General features: G+C 43.5%; 1 protein-coding gene across 1 annotated transcript in view; it reads left to right on the forward strand.

Annotated features, from left to right (window-relative positions):
- The window catches only part of LOC138666732 (uncharacterized), a 59,566-nt gene that overhangs the window by 34,174 nt on the left and 5,016 nt on the right, over positions 1-20,376 (forward strand). The window contains exon 2 of the mRNA XM_069754914.1: positions 18,930-18,987. Coding sequence (XP_069611015.1) covers positions 18,930-18,987 — 58 coding nt within the window. The remainder of the gene's footprint in view (positions 1-18,929; positions 18,988-20,376) is intronic.

Consider the following 20,376-nt stretch of genomic DNA (forward strand, 5'->3'; position numbering starts at 1 on the left):
CTGACAGATAAGAGCATACGGCTGTCAAGTGATAATGTAGACAGACTAACGTTCATCAAGATGAACAAATCCTGGATCCGCAAGGACTTTTCTAAAAGCTTGATGATTTTTGAAAATCACCTCACCAACCATTTTAAGAAACTTTGGCGAAATTAATGCCACTTACGTCTGTGGCCCAATTTTTGGAAAAAATTGAGACTCTTTTTGGAGTCCCCTTGCTGTGTTTTACATAACGTTGGCATCATCAATTCCAGGTGGATGGGGTCGCTCCTCCCCCCTTTTAACCTTTTTGAAACTACATACACTCTGGCTTGGGGTAACACAGATGGTTGAGTATGCAGAGCTGTTTACTCATACTATGGCCTGGCATTCAGAGGTCTGCTCCAAAGCTTCAGTGTCTGCTAGTCAGCAGAGTAGCCCATCCATGAAGCAAGCTACACTGCCTGTTTGTCTAATTACTAATTTTTAACTGCATCTAGCCCAGGCAATACTTTGGGCCTAGTAGCAGTTTCTGCTACTCAGCAGAGTACCCCACCCATGAAGCAAGCTACACCGCCTGTTTATTTAAGTACTGATTTTTAACTGCTTCTAGCCCAGGCAATACTTTGGGCCTAGTAGCAGTATCTGCTACTCAGCAGAGTACCCCACCCATGAAGCAAGCTACACCACCTGTTTATCTAATTACTAATTTCTATCTGCATCTAGCCCAGGAAATTCTTTTGGGCCTAGTTGCATTTTGTGCTACTCAGCAGAGTACCCCACTCATGAAGCAAGCTACACCGCTTGTTTATCTAATTACTAATTTTTAACCCCATCTAGCTCAGGAAATCCTTTTGGGCCTAGTAGCAGTTTCTGCTACTCAGCAGAGTACCCCACCCATGAAGCAAGCTACACCACCTTCTTCCTTTCTCAATCTAACCCTTCGGCTCTGGGGTGTCCACTTTCCCTCCATCTCTCTCCTTCTCACAGGTGGACTACCGCGTGTATTCACACTATGGCAAATATTTTGGGCCCAGGCATAAGAAGTCGTCAAGTTAATGGATAATATGTGCCCTCTTAGAAACGTCCATGACGACCCATTCGAGGAAGCAACTAAACGCCTCAAATAGTGAGCAGGATATGGAGCACCCCATGGGCAAACAGCGATCTATATAGTATGCTCCTTCACAGAAGCAACCCAATAGGCGGACACTATTCGGAGGCACAGGTAGTAACCGGAACGCCACCCCTAAATGTCTGTTTTGGCCATTAGGGTGCCCCTGCCCAACTTCTTAACCAGCCTGGTTGCCTCGTCAAAGGAGGTACAGTACAGTATATAGTACTGTACTTGGTTCCGCGTCGATGTTGTCGTTTACTGACCTGCCCCTTGGATATGACAAATGGTGGATTAGTCTGAATGTATTGGGTTCCTTTTTTGGCACAACTCCCAACGGGGGTACCACTACGTCTTCTAAGGAAAGTGTTCTGAATGGACCCGCCATTCTACCTAAAGATATTTCTTTTTTACATTTTTTTGTCACAACATCTGGGTGTTGGTAAGCTGATTTTAGATTTTTACTCAAGCCTTTCTTGATTTTAGAAAGGCATGACATGCCTATATCTGTGTCTCCTCCTCTTTTTACTCTTTTTACTCTTACACCTCTTCATGACTATATGTACTTGTGACTTTTCCATGTGTTTGTTGTGTCTTCTGAGCAGTTTGTCAGCTTTTGGACACCTTTTAAGGTGTTTTCTATGTGTTTTCTATGTGTTTGTATGTGTTTGTGTTTGCCTGCCATTGGTTTCAACGGGGTTCAACGGTGTTCGTCGAACATTCGTCGAACACACCCCAATTCGACTAACTGAACCGAACCCGAACACTAGGGGGTGGCTCAACACTATTTGTAACAAGACTTGTATGGAAGGAGTACACTGTATAAGGGTCACACGAGCAGTAATGGCTCCTCGGAAAAATCAGCAAGTTTAGTGTTTTGTTGGTGGGATCCTACCCAGATTATTCTTCCCTTCCCACATATATCTGTCAGCTGGAAATGATTGTGCTGGCTTTCTGAAGGGAGCTACATTCCAGTTTTGACATATCCTGGTTTGAAATAAAGGAATACCTTCACACCTGTGACACACCCTATATAATCTTATCTTTATTGACTTTTTGATAAGTAGAAGTACACATTTGTGAAGGATATTTTTGAGTGATTTAGCTGAGTAATCACAACTCACCTCTTTTATCTGCTCAACTTCCAGTCCCAGGTAGCAACAAATAGTCCTTCTGTACCTTGGTTTCCCCTGTATGTGTTTGTCTTTTTATAGAAAAAAGCAGTGATCAAAGAAAATCAATGATTGATGTATACAGTGACAACATATACTGCAGCACTGCTCAGAGAATGGTACAATTTACATCAGTCTCTGTCCTCAATGAGGCTTACAAGCTAAGTAATCTATCTCAGACCGGCAAACAAAAAATGTATCTAAGCATTAACAAGCAGATAATTGCAGCTTACCTGCCTGTTGTGTTTGGCATCGTTCATCCCAGAGTGGTCACAGATCACTCCTTCCAGGGACTCAGAAGTTTCTGCTGATGTCAAGTCTCCAGAGCAGAGGCTTATTTTCCAGTCCGCTCTCTCAAAGGGGCTAGACTTCCGAGGTCATTCTGATTGACAGCCGGATTCCCGCTGCCTAACTTAGGGAGTTGGCTATCAATCAGAAGCCCCGCCCCACCACGTCAGCAGAGGCAGCTGAATCCTTGGTAGGAGCATTCTGTCACCACTCTGTGCCAGGGAAGAATGGCGCCATGCACAGGCAGGTAGGTTGCAATTAGCTGCCTGTTAGTTCTAACATACATTTTTTGTTTGTTTTGTAATTTTTGTAACGTCCCAGATACACCGTTTAATAAGGAGCCCAACAACCTATCAAGATAATTTTGTAGTGTGGAATGGATGAGCAATATCTGGAGGAAGACCATGCAAAAATTGCAAGAACATACAAACTCCATACAGATGTTACCTGTGGTAATACTCAGCCTGTTGCCCTCATTATAGCAAAACGCTTAATATACTTCCAAGGAAAAAACCTGTTACCACTCCTGACATTGTCTATTTTAGAAAATATTGTATTTCATATAAAACTATTATGTTTGTACTGTGGAGCTCTACATTGTTTCTCTGTTATTCCGCCAGAATATTTATAAATAAATTGACAACTGGATGTTACCATTCCTGTTGCCAAAGGGGAGTGTCTCTACTCAGGCTGGCACCAGTGGGTGTGCTGTGGACACATCCCCATTAAGGAAACTCCTAGTTGTCAATTTATTCATAAATTCATTGGAGAAATAACAAAGGAATGGCAAAGCTTACAGCTATTTATAATGTTGAGTTATGGAAAATACATTGATTTACTAAAACAAACATGTCAGGAAAGATGACAATACAAGAAATAAAAATACAATCTATAATTAACAGCACACAAGTGACAAAGTCTTATTGAAATCTGGTAGAAAAAAATCAGGAATGACTAATAAGGAGCACCAAAGTGGAGCTCAGCTTTCTTACTGAGAATGGGGGAAGGTTTATGAAGCAGCAACCTGCCTCCTTCCCAAACTGGAAGCAACATAAGCCCTCCACTTTTTCACAATGTATTGTATAGTCCCAAAGACCTTTCTTCCCTATATTTAGATTTTAATATTAATAAAAGTTTGGCTTCTTATTAAGGCCCCTTTCACACATCAGTTTTTTGCTATCAGTCACAATCCGTCGAATTTTGAAAAAAACAAATCTGGAGACTGATGCTGCCAGATCTATTTTTTTCTCATAGACTTGTATTAGCGATAGATTGCGATGGATGGCCTCACATTTCATCCGTTGTTCGCCGGATCTGTCATAAATTGTTTGTCCGGCGGCCAGAGATAATGGACAAAGTAACGGTTTTTGTGTCCGTCGAAAAAACTGACAGCAACAAATCCGTCGCCGTCAGTCGTTTGCTTAAATGGAAGCCTATGGGCAATGGATTCGTCAAATGACAGAATCCGGCAATGGATTCCGTTTTTTTTAACTGAGCATGCTCTGATTTTTTTAGGCAGATCCGCCAATCAGATCCGTCAAAACAACAAATCCGCCACATCAGTTTTTCACAATCTGCAACGGATCTGTCGATCCTTCGAGCCAACGGATTGTGACTGACGGCAAAAAACTGATGTGTGAAAGAGGCCTAAAAGAAAGTGTGAACTTTTAATAAATATGTAAACTATTTTCTGCTTTTAAGTATTAAAGGCCCAGAGGGCATTATAATGTAATATATAGAAGTTACTGTAAACTGAATAGTATGCTTTGATTAAAATGTTGGGAGCCTCCACTGGCTCCCAATTCCCCAATGAATTCAGTTCAAACTACAAACAATGATCTACAAAGCCATCCACAACCTGTCCCTTTCCTATATCTCTGAACTAATCTCCCACTATCTTCCCTCACGTAATCTTCGATCCTCTCAAGACCTCCTACTCTCCTCCACACTTATTCGTTCCTCACACAACCGCCTCCAAGATATCGCCCATCCTCTAGAACTCCACGCCTCAACACATCCGATTATCCACCACCCTTGGATCCTTCAGACGGGACCTGAAAACCCATCTCTTCAGGAAAGCCTACAGCCTGCAATAACCATTCTGCCGCCTCACCACCACCCGAGCTGCCGCCTCACCAACCACTTGAGCTGCCGCCTCACCAACCACCCGAGCTGCCACCTAACCACCACCCGAGTTGCCGCATCACCACCGCCAGAGCTGCCGCGTCACCACCACCAGAGCTGCCACGTCACCACCACCAGAGCTGCCATGTCACCACCAGAGCTGCCGCCTCACCACCACGAGAACTGCCGCCTCACCACCACCAGAGCTGCCGCCTCACCACCAGAGCTGCCGCTCCCCCGACCTTCTGTCTCTTCCCCATAATCCCATAGAATGTAAGTCCGCAAGGACAGGGTCCTCTCCCCTCTGTACCAGTCTGTCATTGTAAATTTGTTTACTGTAAAAATAGCTTACATGCCTTGGGTATAAAAAGAAGAGATCACATCCTGGTAGACGGAAGTAACTCAGAGCTACCAGCCAGACATTCTGCAAACCACCCAACAGACAAGAGATAGGACTGCAGCCAATTCATCATGGCACCATCACGAGGGACACTGATCTATGATTCTATAGGAAACAACCTAGGGGTTTTCAGCTCCGGTTGGAAGGACACAGATCTGATCCAGTGACCATCTCTGAACTATGGATATGTTTGGAGAAAGCCAGGTTTGGGACCCGCTGGTCGCCTGGTTCCATGGAGATGGTCAGATAAGCCAGGTGGTGACTCTCGTGTCAACTGGCTTTGGACCTTGTATGGACTCTATGGACAGTTCTTGGTCATCTCCCTAAGCTTGTCGTTACCTCTTCTCTGTGCGTGCATCCACAGATAAAGTAGCGACCCTGGGAGCTCTGACATCATGTCATACTGGAAATACGCGGAGACGCACTGATCAATTATATGCGCCCATGTAATCAAGCAATTCCAGCCATGGAATTGGGATTGTTCTGTTTGCTATTGTGTGCTGTGGTTCAATAAAGTATTGCCACACTGTTTTACCTTAACCCTGTGTTGTCTGTGTAGTGTATTACCCACTGGGAGATAGAGCGGGCGTTCAGTGGTATGAGCCGTGGTCCATGCAGTCTTGCTAAAGACAGCCGGGCCAGCGGACGAGAGTGCCCACTGACCCCGTTTCTTCACAATTGGTAAACTGTAAACGATATCTATAACCCTGTACGTAACCCCTTTTCTCATGTACAGCACAATGGAATTAATGGTGCTATATAAATAAATAATAATAATTATAAAATGTTGCAACTTTTTGCAATTTTATCTTGCCTTACCACTTTAGAAAAGTTGGTATCACTCTGGGTATGATTAGCTATGTAAATGAGCAGTGAAGCAGACGTAGGAAAAAATTCACAATTCTAGACGGATTGAAAAAGTGGAGGTTTTATATTTAAAGACGGTCAAACGCTATGCATAATTTTGCTAAATTTTGTTGCACAAATGGCAATGCAGTCAAAAAGAAAAATGACTTAGAAAAGGCCACTCATGATAATTTTACCCCTTTCATGATATTTGCACACATTAAAGGGCCACTGTCACCCCCTCCAGCCGTTATAAACTAAAAGAGCCACCTTGTGCAGCAGTAATGCTGCATTCTAACAAGGTGGCTCTTTTAGTTTTAGGTTCAAGTATACCCCAAATAAAGCGTTTTTATACGTAGTCACAATTCCTGTCTCTAGCCAGGGAGGCGGGTCCTCACTCCTCAGCTCTAACCGCTCCAGCTCTGTGCTGCGCAGACGCAGTAAGCTCTGGCCGTCTGACGTCCCAGCCAGGCTTGCAGACTGGGCCTGCGCCGGATTTGAAACGTACACAGCGCTGAAGGGGCGGCGCCGAAAGCGCAGGAAGATTGGAGTGAAGGCAGAGGAGCGGTTAGAGCTGGGGAGTGAGGACCCGCCTCACTGGCTAGAGACAGGAATTGTGACTAAGTATAAAAATGCTTTATTTGGGGTATACTTGAACCTAAAACTAAAGGAGCCACCTTGTTAGAATGCAGCATTACTGCTGCACAAGGTGGCTCTTTTAGTTTATAACGGCTGGAGGGGGGTGACAGTGGCCCTTTAAGTATGTGCAGCAGAAATTTCTGCTCTAAAACTGCTGCACCAAAACGCAGAATTTCTCAGTACTAGCAAAATGGATGATACTTCAGCGATTTTATGCACACGCTGCTTATTTTACCTTACGAGTTTGAATCAGTTTCAGATCTGCAGCATGTCAATTCTTTCTGCATTTCTGCAGTGTTTTTCACCCATTCAAAAGAATATGGAAAACTCATCAAAAATGCATGCAAAAAACACACGTATTTTATGTAACATTTTTCCTGCCAAGAGAAGTGTTTTGGGAGCAGACATTTCAACATCAAATACTTAACATGTGCACATACCGTTTAACTTCTCGTGGCAGCAATGTCGTGATTCTTTTTTTAATCTGTCTTGACCTTTTCGCTGTATGTGATACTTTGAGCCATTACATTTCAAGGTTGAATAAAATGTTCTCAGATGACTAAAGATTAGTGATGAGTGAACACTAAAATGCTAGGGTGCTCGTTGCTCGGGTCGAGCAAATTGGAATACTCGGGTAGTCGGACAGAGCAACAAGCCCAATGTACATCTATGGGAGAACAGGGCATTTTTACCGCATTTCCCCGCAAGGGGTCTTTTAAGGTCTAAAAACATCTGAAAATAATGGAAACACTGCTCAAATGACACGGAAACATCATGGGGATCGCCCCGGAAACACTTTTGACTGCTAGGTCACAGTTGTAAACAATGTTGTCAGAGTTTCACGCCACTTTTACAGGTGCACCAAAAAACATACAAAAAAAAAACGAAACCAAAATGGATTTTGCTGTGAAATATATTAAGGTACATCCTTTCCAGGGTAATGACTTGAATATAAGGCAAAATAATTAACCCCAGACCAAAATGTTCCTCCATCACTTGGGCTATGTTCACACACAGCGTTTTTGATACATTTTCCAACTTTAACATTGCTTTCAACCAATACAAATGCATTCACTGGGAAATGTCATTGAAACATTTAACAACCTTAGCTGGCCATGTGGTGTGTGACACATAAGGAGACCCATCTTGTTTAATTTCTGAAGGAGGGACTCTTAAAGCCTATTTTTAGAGGGGCATCAGGCGGCATTAATATTCTTAAAGCGCCATTATTAAACAGTGCGTCTCCTATGCTGTTATTGCATATGCAGTGAGTGGCTGGGCTGCCAAAAATTATGATGCACCCCGATACCCCTTTTGCGAGAGGTACATTAGGGCTTCCTTAAAAAATGTTGCATTGAATGCAAGGACTGCCCTGCTATCAAGTCATATGCACCCCAAGAATCCTTGAGTATTGGATGACCACAGGAAAATCCACTTCACATTATTCATGTTGTACTCCCATACTGTTTTCTTAGGCATTGACTGCAAGACCTGCCCTGCTGCCAAGTCAACCCCGATAAGCCTTTGAAACCAGGTACTGGATGGCCACAGGAAAATCCACGTCGCATTATTCATTTTGTACTCCCATACTGTTGCCTTATGCATTGACTGCAAGGCTTGCCCTGCTACCAAGTCATATGCACCCCAATATGCCTTTGAAACGACATACTGGATGGCCACAGGAAAATCCACTTCACATTATTCATTTTGTACTCCCATACTGTTTTCTTATGTATTAACTGCAAGGTCTGCCCTGCTACCAAGTCACATGCACCCCAAGAAGCCTTTGAACCCAGGTACTGGATGGCCACAGGAAAACCCACTTCATATTCTTCAGTTGGTCCTGCCATACTGTTTCCTTATGTACTGAATGCAAGGGCCGCCTTGACCCAAATTTGCATGTACCCCGATCATCCCTTGGAAGAAACATGGAGGAGGGCCTCATAAAAAAACTGTCCCATTACAAAGGAGCGTGTCTCCTAGACTGGTATTGCCCATACACTAAGTGTATGGGCTAACAAACATTTTCTCCTGGGGGGTACACATCAACATACTGTGTAAATATTTTTTATTACGGGCATCATAAACACCCTTGCAAAAAACTAGAGTGGCTGTAGCAGCACGGAACACGTTAGCCCTCGTGATCTAGTGGTGGTGGATGATGAAACGTGGAGGAAGGCCTCATTAAAAAATAGGCCCAATTTAAAGGAGCGGGTCTCCTAGATTTGGAATGCCCATAGACTAAGTGTATAGGCTCACAAATATTTTCCCCTGGGGGTACATATCAACATAGTGTGTAAATTTTTTTAGGGGCATCATAATCACCTTGCAAAACTGTAAAATGGTTTCCTACACAGTTGCTGCTGGGAAGGTGCAGGTTTTTAGTAAAAATACGGTGGATGAATCGTTGGATGAAGTGATCAAGAAAAGGGGCATGGTGATGACAGGAATGGGAATGTACATGATTAATAACAGCAGTGGCTATGGGAGGTATGAGATCCAGGATACAGCCTACAATGATTAGTCGTTTAGCCACCACCAATTACCAGAATGTGTTTCATGTCCATCAGAAGATCGGTGTAATAGATGCACATATGAGACTCGGCCTAAAAAATGCCATTCAAAAATATGTTGCCAAAAACGCACGTGTCTGTCTAAAGGGCAAAGTGCAACATGTTCGTGAGATGCAGAATTAGATAAAGCAGATTAGTGTAGGAGGAAAACCAAACAAACTCATGGATGCTTGTGAAAAACTAAGTTGAAAGAGGAGTGCGCCGTCTGTTCTGTTTGATGAATCCTGTCATAAATCACACTCTGTGAGTATCTCCAGGCTCTTTATTCACATCATGTCTCAACCTCCATTACATGAATTCCCAGTACAACAACATCCAACAAGTTCCAAACAAAGAATATAGAACACACATAAAAGTAGTGAGACCCCTAGAGGCCACATGAACATACAACATATTGCTACATCCTTTCTCTTTTAACTAGAGGAACAATAAAAGATACTAAACTAATGTATACTATGACAAAGTTAGAAATTAACCTAGTACGTCCAGTTAGATATAATCTTTGAGGTGCGCCGGCTTTTTGCTAATTCTGCCAGCTCTGGTAATATAAGATGTGTCACTTTCTACATCTGGTACATCTGGTAGTTCTTCTGATATTGTCAGTCTCTGGCCAGAGTCCTCACCCTGATGGTCAGCTGTCACTGTTGGTGCCTGACTTGTACTTGCTGCCTCGTTGTCTTGGGTGTCTGGATACTGTTCAAAAGGCCATGAATCATCTCTTTCTTGCGTTTTCCTCAAATATCTTCGATTCCTCCTTAGTCTTCTTCCGTTGTCTGTTAGAATTTCGTAAGACCGAGGTCCCAGTTTCTGGACAACCTTTGCCTTTTGCCAGTGTTTGTCAAATGTGGTGCTTGGCTGCAGCCGAATGTTGTCATTTCTCTGGAGCTCAGGCAGATCCTTTGCAGATTTATTGTAATAGAAAGCTAGCCTAGCTTATTTTTATTTTTAGGGACTCTATAGCGACAGGGTCTGTTCCGCAGGACTGGCGCATAGCAAATGTGGTGCCAATATTCAAAAAGGGCTCTAAAAGTGAACCTGGAAATTATAGGCCAGTAAGTCTAACCTCTATTGTTGGTAAAATATTTGAAGGGTTTCTGAGGGATGTTATTCTGGATTATCTCAATGAGAATAACTGTTTAACTCCATATCAGCATGGGTTTATGAGAAATTGCTCCTGTCAAACCAATCTAATCAGTTTTTATGAAGAGGTAAGCTATAGGCTGGACCACGGTGAGTCATTGGACGTGGTATATCTCGATTTTTCCAAAGCGTTTGATACCGTGCCGCACAAGAGGTTGGTACACAAAATGAGAATGCTTGGTCTGGAGGAAAATGTGTGTAAATGGGTTAGTAACTGGCTTAGTGATAGAAAGCAGAGGGTGGTTATAAATGGTATAGTCTCTAACTGGGTCGCTGTGACCAGTGGGGTACCGCAGGGGTCAGCATTGGGACCTGTTCTCTTCAACATATTCATTAATGATCTGGTAGAAGGTTTACACAGTAAAATATCGATATTTGCAGATGATACAAAACTATGTAAAGCAGTTAATACAAGAGAAGATAGTATTCTGCTACAGATGGATCTGGATAAGTTGGAAACTTGGGCTGAAAGGTGGCAGATGAGGTTTAACAATGATAAATGTAAGGTTATACACATGGGAAGAAGGAATCAATATCACCATTACACACTGAATGGGAAACCACTGGGTAAATCTGACAGGGAGAAGGACTTGGGTATCCTAGTTAATGATAAACTTACCTGGAGCAGCCAGTGCCAGGCAGCAGCTGCCAAGGCAAACAGGATCATGGGGTGCATTAAAAGAGGTCTGGATACACATGATGAGAGCATTATACTGCCTCTGTACAAATCCCTAGTTAGACCGCACATGGAGTACTGTGTCCAGTTTTGGGCACCGGTGCTCAGGAAGGATATAATGGAACTAGAGAGAGTACAAAGGAGGGCAACAAAATTAATAAAGGGGATGGGAGAACTACAATACCCAGATAGATTAGCGAAATTAGGATTATTTAGTCTAGAAAAAAGACGACTGAGGGGCGATCTAATAACCATGTATAAGTATATAAGGGTACAATACAAATATCTCGCTGAGGATCTGTTTATACCAAGGAAGGTGACGGGCACAAGGGGGCATTCTTTGCGTCTGGAGGAGAGAAGGTTTTTCCACCAACATAGAAGAGGATTCTTTACTGTTAGGGCAGTGAGAATCTGGAATTGCTTGCCTGAGGAGGTGGTGATGGCGAACTCAGTCGAGGGGTTCAAGAGAGGCCTGGATGTCTTCCTGGAGCAGAACAATATTGTATCATACAATTATTAGGTTCTGTAGAAGGACGTAGATCTGGGGATTTATTATGATGGAATATAGGCTGAACTGGATGGACAAATGTCTTTTTTTGGCCTTACTAACTATGTTACTATGTTACTATGTAGCTTGATTCTTCTGTAATTTAGCTTCGATGTTTCCCAGCAGCTTTGGCTCTAACAGATGACACGCAGTTGGTACTAGTGTCTTTGTACGCCTACTCATGAGCCTCTGTGCCGGACTGCTGTCTAGGCCTTGGGTGGGTGTGTTTCTATGATCCAGTATAGACAGATATACATCAGCACCCGCCTGGTTTGCTTTCTGCATGAGTCTTTTGGCCGTTTTTACTGCTGACTCTGCTTTCCCATTACTCTGAGGATATCTTGGAGAAGATGTCTGGTGTTCAAATTCCCATTTCTTACTGAAAGTTTTGAATTCTTCCGATGTAAACTGTGCCGCATTGTCAGAGAAAACGATATCTGGAATGCCATACCTGGCAAAATGGGCCTTGAGTTTTTTAATCACTGTTCTCGCCCTTGTGTCCTGCACCAAATCAACCTCCCAGAAATTAGAGAAATAGTCCACTGTAATCAGGTATTCTTTGTCATTCCATGTGAACAAGTCTGTTCCTATTTTTGACCAAGGCCTATGTGGAATTTCATGAGGTTGCAATGTCTTCTTTGGTTGCTTATCATTGCAGGATGCACATATTTCACATTGTGCTATGTAATTTTTTATGTGGTCATTCCTTCCTGGCCAATAAACTGATTCTCGTGCACGACGTAGGCATCCTTCCATGCCTAAGTGAGAAGAGTGCAATGTCTTCAATATGCCTCTTCTGAGAACTTCAGGTATAACAGCCCTGTCTCCTTTAAAGATGATTCCTTGCTGCACTGACAATTCATCTCTTATGTGGAAGAATGGTGAGACTTCCCTCGGAGCATGCTGCTTGTATTTTGGCCAGCCCTGCAAGATGACAGTCTTTAAACTCTGGAGACTTTTATCCTTCTCTGTAAAAGTCTGGATTTGCTTGACCTTTTCTTTTGACACTGCAAGGTAGCTACACATATTGATGGTTTCAATGTCTTCCTCCTCATCATTTGTGATAGGAAGGTAAGCTCTGCTTAGCGTATCTGCAATCAGTAAGTCTCTTCCTGGACAGTACCCGATGTCAACATCATATTTCTGAAGTCGCAACAGCATGCGCTGTAGTCTCTTTGGGGAATTTAGTAATGGTTTCTTTGTAATGCTCTCCAATGGTTTGTGATCCGACTGCACTGTTACCCGTCGACTAGTGTTGAGCATTCCGATACCGCAAGTATCGGGTATCAGCCGATACTTGCGGTATCGGAATTCCGATACCGAGATCCGATACTTTTGTGGTATCGGGTATCGGTATCGGATACATAGAGATGTGTAAAATAAAGAATTAAAATAAAAAATATTGATATATTTACCTCTCCGGCGGCCCCTGGACTCAGCGCGGGTAACCGGCAGGCTTCGTTGTTCAAAATCAGCGCTTTTAGGACCTGAGAATCACGTCCCGGCTTCTGATTGGTCGCGGGCCGCCCATGTGACCGCCACGCGACCAATCACAAGCCGCGACGTCACCGCAAGCTATTAACGCGCTCATTTTTAAAAATGAGCGCGTTAATGGCTTTCAAAGACGTAGCGGCTTGTGATTGGTCGCGGCCACGCGACCAATCACAAGCCGCGACGTCACCGCAAGCTATTAACGCGCTCATTTTTAAAAATGAGCGCGTTAATGGCTTTCAAAGACGTAGCGGCTTGTGATTGGTCGCGTGGCCGCGACCAATCACAAGCCGCTACGTCTTTGAAAGTCATTACCGCGCTCATTTTTAAAAATGAGCGCGTTAATAGCTTGCGGTGACGTCGCGGCTTGTGATTGGTCGCGTGGCGGTCACATGGGCGGCCCGCGACCAATCAGAAGCCGGGATGTGATTCTCAGGTCCTAAAAGCGCTGATTTTGAACAACGAAGCCTGCCGGTTACCCGCGCTGAGTTCAGGGGCCGCCGGAGAGGTAAATATATCAATATTTTTTATTTTAATTCTTTATTTTACACATCCCTATGGATCCCAGGGCCTGAAGGAGAGTTTCCTCTCCTTCAGACCCTGGGAACCATGAGAATACCTTCCGATACTTGATGTCCCATTGACTTGTATTGGTATCGGATATCGGTATCGGCGATATCCGATATTTTTCGGGTATCGGCCGATACTATCCGATACCGATACTTTCAAGTATCGGACGGTATCGCTCAACACTACCGTCGACCATAGGTGTACTGGTGAAACTTCTCCATCCCAAATACCACAGCCAGTAGTCCCTTCTCAATCTGCGCATATCCCTGCTCTGTTGTTGTAAGGGCTCTGCTTGCAAATGTAATTGGCTGTTTGTTCTGCATTAATGTGGCTCCAAGGCCTTTTTCCGAAGCATCACATTGTACCACCAGTTCTCGATCTGGATCGAAATACTTTAGGGTTGCTGTATCTGCAATGGCATTCTTTACTGCTCGGAAAGCAGTCTCCTGGCTTTCTGTCCATTCCCAGCGCACATCTTTGTGGGTTAGCTGTCTCAGTGGCTCACACATGTCTGACAGATGTCTGCAAAATTTTGAGAGATAATTCACCATGCCCAAAAATCGTTGTACTCCAGAAACATCAGTAGGGGTAGGCAAATCTTGCATTGCTCTCACCTTTTCAGGATCCACTTTGACCCCAGTTGAAGTCAGTCGATGACCAATATAGGCCACTTCTGTCATTTTCAATTTGAATTTGTCCAAATTCAGCTTTATGTTTTTTTCTCTGCATCTGTCCAAAAATTGTATCATCTTCTGATCGTGATCCTTGATTGCAGATTCCATATTTTCACCTTCTCCCACTACTAGGATATCATCCGCTATTGTCTTCACTCCAGTAAGTCCTTCCAAAGCCTGCATCAATTTCTGCTGGAATATCTCTGGAGCAGGTTTTAGTCCCATGGGCATTTTCAGCCATTTAAAGCGTCCAAATGGTGAAGAAAATGTTGTCAATAAACTTGAATCTTCAGTCAGGGCCACATGCCAGAATCCATTTTTTACATCACATACAGAAAATATTTTAGCCTTTGATAAATCTGGTAGAACATCATCTAATGTTGGCATTGGGTAATGATTTTGTTTCAGCGCCTTGTTGAGTGGCTTAGGATCAATACATATTCTTAACTTGCCCGATGGTTTCTGCACTTTGACCAAACTTCTGATCCAATCTGTGCTCTTATGGACTGGTGCTATCATGCCTCTTCTCTGTAGATCTTGCAGTTCTACTTTCAGTGGTTGCATTAAAGCTACAGGCACTCTTCTTGTAGGTAATCTGGTGGGCTGCACTGTGTTGTTAATTTCTAGCCTATATTTACCTTCAAAGCATCCATCACCTTCAAATACATCAGCATACTCTGCTTTTATTTTCTGCATTTCCAAGTTGTGCTCTGCATTTAGTTTTGGATTTTGTATATCCTGGGCAACTTCAACAGACATAATGTTCTGCGACTGTACTTTTATTAAGTCCATTGCCTGAACTGCTTTTACTCCCAGTAATGGTACATGGTTACCACCCCGTAACACGGTAAATTCAACTCTATAACTCTTTCTGTTACATGGGTTTCGTATTTTTAGCTTACATGTCCCCATTGGTTTCAGAACACTTTTGTTGTACATCACCAGTACCTTGTCAGTTGGCTCAATAGAAACCTGTTTGTTTAGCAGATCAAATGAAATTACATTACAGCTTGCTCCACAATCCAGCTGAAATCTAATGGGCTTCTCATCCAACAAGAATGTTGCATAAAGCTGCTTGGCATCCTTCACTACTGACTGCCCGACTACATTGACTTTCTCTGTTGTAGACTGCATTTGTAGCCATGTAATGTCCTCTGCACTGTCAGTGTCTGGTGTCACAGTGTGGAGCTGTCTGTACTGTTTGCCTCTTCCTTGCCTGCAGACAGCAGAGGAATGATTCTTCTTGCCACATGACCTGCAGGTTTCCCCATATGCTGGACACTTGGTTTTGTCTCTCTCATGTCTTTTCCCACAATACTTGCAGTGGACAGTGTTTATAGGGTAGTCTGGTCCTGTCTTTCCTTTCATAGATACTGCATGTACCTTGTCATCATCATTCTCACTGGTGCCTGCCATCATCTTCAGGCTGTGCTTTGTGAGCTCAGCAGCCCTGCAGATTTGCATACATTTCTCTAAAGTCATGCCTTGCTCTCTCAGTAATCTTTCTTTGAGATGACTGTCCTTTATGCCACACACCATTCTGTCCTTGATTAGACTGTCCCTGATCTCTCCAAAGCCACATGTTTCTGCAAGTCTCCTCAGCTCTGTCAGATATCTGTCCACATTTTCACCATCCTCCTGATGTCTTGTGAAAAACTTATATCTTTCCACTGTCTCATTCTTCTTTGGGTCACAGTGTTTATCAAATGCCTGCACAATGTCTGCTAGGAGGAGGTTGTCTGTGTCTGGGAGCAAGGTGTGGGCTAATTCTCTGCCATTTTCCCCAATTAGGTAATAAAACAGCTTTACTTTCCGTTTGTCATCAGTGGGGCCCACAGTCAGATCCACATACAGTGTAAACTCTTCCTTCCAATGTCTCCAAGTCTGGGACAGATTACATGAAGTGACATCCAGTCTCTGAGGGGGCTTCAGACCAGTCTCCATTTTCTGTACTGTCATGGAATCTGTACTTACAGTTGCAGTGATCTGTGCAGTTCCAGCCTCATATAAGCTCTAAGAATTTGCAGGTTCTGTGCCCGGCTGCCACCATGTTCTGTTTGATGAATCCTGTCATAAATCACACTCTGTGAGTATCTCCAGGCTCTTTATTCACATCATGTCTCAACCTCCATTACATGAATTCCCAGTACAACAACATCCAACAAGTTCCAAACAAAGAATATAGAACACACATAAAAGTAGTGAGACCCCTAGAGGCCACATGAACATATAACATATTGCTACACCGTCCGTAACTATAAACACACCCGTGGCACAAGCTTCTTCATCTTCACCAATACATATTACCAATAATATCCAAATGTCACAGTCGAAAATTATTTGTTCTAGTGTAACGAACACTGTTAAAGGAATGCCACTAAACGTAGATAACCATGACCCTGGGAAACACCAGATTTCCTCCTTACAAGATATGGACAATGATAATATTGATGACGACTTTGAAATTTACCACATCCACTCCAAGAAGATGAAGATCACAGCTGCAAAAACTGTGCAAAAAAGGCTGTGAATGTCTGCAAAATCATTTTTCTCATGGGTAAACTTTCCTTCTTACTAAATTGGTACCGAATGATGCATACACAGCTCTCATGCCTACTTAGCATGAGATGGTTGAAAGATGATGCATTCTGTTTCGTCCATATCCACTTTTTGAAAGCAAGCAGAAAAGAAGGATGAAATGGCGAGAAGACGTGTGATTTTGATCAGTAAGGAGGTGATGTCAGGTACAGATAGGTAGATCTGCATGTCATTGGCATACTGATGATATTGCAAACCGTGCCATTACATCAGCTGTTCCAGGCCGAAGGTGTAGATGGAGAAGAGTAGGGGTCCAAGAACTGAGCCTTGGGGAACACCGAAAGAAAAGGGTTGAGGTGAGGAGGTGGTGTGGGAGAGGAACACACTACATGTCCCCGTAACAGCCTGGTTGTTTTTTAAAGACTGTGCCAATAACCCCAAAAAGGCCATTTGCACCACCAGCCATGCCCACATCAGCAAAAGTAGCAAAACTACCAGCCTATCCACCACCAGCATGATCAGGCACATGGCAGCAAAGCATCACACTTTGTTGGTTGAACACAAGGCTCCATGAACATGTTTGCGGGTGATACCAATGCTTCTATCAATGTTGTGCATGCAAGCCAACCCCTGTCCATGGTGCATGCAAAGATGGATCATGCCCTGCGTCTGTAGTAGTTGCACACAAACTCAACTAGCACCATCAATAAGCACATCCATACCCCAGTCCTTGGAACACAAGCGGAAATACGCAGCTAAAGCCACAGTACTAAATTCACACATTTCTCGTCTGCTTGCGCTCAAAATGTTGCATTTTAGGCTCATGGGAGATGGAAGCTTTCTGCACCCTAATGACGGTGACTGTCACAAGGTACTCGTTCCCCAGCCGCCACAATTTATCCCGATCTGCCATCAGGACATTACACAAGCACGTGTCCCACAACATTACCCAGGCCCTCAACAATGCTGTTACAGGGAAAGTGCACCTAACCACGGACACGTGGACAAGTGCTTGTGGGCAGGGATGGTACATCTCGCTGATGGCACAATGGGTTAGCGTAGAGGAAGCCATGACCCAGTCGGACATTGGGAGACCATGTCACAGATGTATGGAGACAGGTTGTGGAAAGCTTTGTATGTCATAGTAAGGGTTTTGAACTGTAGCCTCTGGGCAATAGGAAGGCAGAGAAGGGCCTGGCAGAAAGGAGAGGCTGGGGAATAACCGAGGGACAGTTGGATTACTCGGGCAGCAGACTTTAGGATAGATTGGAGTGGTGCAAGAGTGCTAGAGGGGAGGCCAGAGAGTAGAAGGTTGCAATAGCCGAGGCGGGAGATTATGAGGGCATGCACAAACATTTTTGTAGTTTCTTAGAATGTACGGATCGTGGAAATGTTTTTTAGTTGTATTGGGCAGGAGGAGGCAAGGACTTGGATATGTGGCTTGAATGAGAGGGCAGAGTCGAAGATCACCCCGAGGCCCCAAACAAGCGGGACTATTTGTCCTGATGTGCCATCCCGACATTACACAGGCACATGTCCTACAACATTACCCATGCCCTTCACAATGCTGTTATTGGGAAAGTCCACCTAACCACAGACACGTGGACAAGTGCTTGTGGTCAAGGATGGTACATCTCACTGATGGCACACTGGGTTAACATAGTGGAAGCCGGGACCCAGTATGACCTTGGGATATGCACGTCCTTCCAACCCCGAGTATTGCGGGCCATACATCAACCTCGGTTGCACCCACAGTCTACAGCTCCTGCACCTCCTCTTCTTTCGCATCCTCTTCAGCCTCCATCTCTGAAAGTAGCATATCAATCACAAGATGGAAGCACTGCAGCACTGCCTCATCCAAGTGGCAACAGGCTGTGCTGAAGGTAAAATGCTTAGGTGACAAACCACACAATGATGAAAAGTTGTGGACAGCTCTGAAAGATTAGGCAGATCTGTGGCTGACACCGCTGAACCTACAGCCAAGCATGGTTGTGTGTGACAATGGCTGGAACTTGGTGGCTGATCTGTGGCGAGGCGAGCTCACACACATCCATGCCTGGCCCATGTGCTTAACCTCATTGTTCAACGTTTTCTGAAAAGCGACACGGCGGTGCCAGATCTGGTAGGAAAAGTACGAGGCTCTGTGTACCCATTTAAGAAAGTCAGCTAGAGCTTCATCCGCTCTTGCCATGCTTCAGCAGTGTTTGCAGCTTCTGGCTCATCGACTGGTGTGTGATGTCCCCATGCGTTGGAACTGCATATGTTGGAAAGGATTTGTGAGCAGAAGAGGGCAGTTGGTGACTACCAGCATCAACAGGGCCATTGGTATTCAGTTTTGACTTCACACATAAGATTTCAGGAGTGGACACATGTACACATGTCAGACATGGGTACCATCCTCCAAAACTTTGAGGAATCCACCAAGATGGTGAGCGTTAATGATGCCATAATTAAGGTCTCCATCCTGCTTCTCTGTGTTCTAATATGAATATTTATAGTTATTTATACAGCGCCAACATATTTACAGTTTAACAGTTTCAAACACAACAGTCCTAAGTAACAACAACAATAATAATACAATAACTACCCTACTCGTAACAGCTTACAATCTACACTAAGTAACAACGATAACAATAATACAATAATTAAACAGAAATAAAACTACCCTGCTCGTGACAGCTTACAATCTACACTAAGTAACAACTATAACAATAATTAAACCCCCAAAAAACGATCCTGCTCGTGACAACTTACAATCTACAATGAGGTAGACATGTGCTTGACATAAGGAGGCAGATGTGGTCAGTACACCAGATTCTACTTGTGCCTTGCGTACAGCGCGCTTTCTTTTTGCGTCAAAGATTTTCCTATCTTCAGCTGCACGTGCTCCTGAGGTGATCTTGCCCCGCCAACCTGGACGATCCAGGGCAAGCTCTTCCCATTCATTGGTGTTGACTTCCAGGTTTTGAGAGACACCTTAAGGGTATGTGTCCACGTTCAGGATTGCATCAGGATTTGACCAGGATTTTACGCAGGTAAAATCTGCACCAAATCTGCAGCTGAGGTCGCTGGCAGGTCACCTGCTTTTTTCGTGCGTTTTTTTTACGCGTTTTTTCATGCGGATTTGAGTGTGTTTTTGTAAGCTCAATAAAGATATACCAAACAAAGAAAGGTGATGTCATTTCTTGTCCAACCTCTTCATTTCATTTACATACTCCATTGAAGAATAATGTTTACACACACAGACAGATAGATGATAGATAACAGATAGATAGATAGATAGATAGATAGATAGATAGATAGATAGATAGATAGATAATAGATGATAGATAGATAGATAGATAGATAGATAGATAGATAGATAGATAGATAGATAGATAGATGATATGGGATAGATAGATAATAGATCTATCATATCTATCGTATCTATCGTATCTACCGTATCTATCGTATCTAATTATCTATCTATAGATATATCTATAGATAGCTAAATATATATATCGATAGATAGATGATAGATAGATAATAGATAGATACGATAGATAATACCAAGCCCGATGTTTAGTATATCTATGTAACTATAGATATATCTATCTATAAATATA

Source organism: Ranitomeya imitator, chromosome 2 (genome assembly GCF_032444005.1).
Source record: "Ranitomeya imitator isolate aRanImi1 chromosome 2, aRanImi1.pri, whole genome shotgun sequence".
NCBI lineage: Eukaryota > Metazoa > Chordata > Amphibia > Anura > Dendrobatidae > Ranitomeya > Ranitomeya imitator.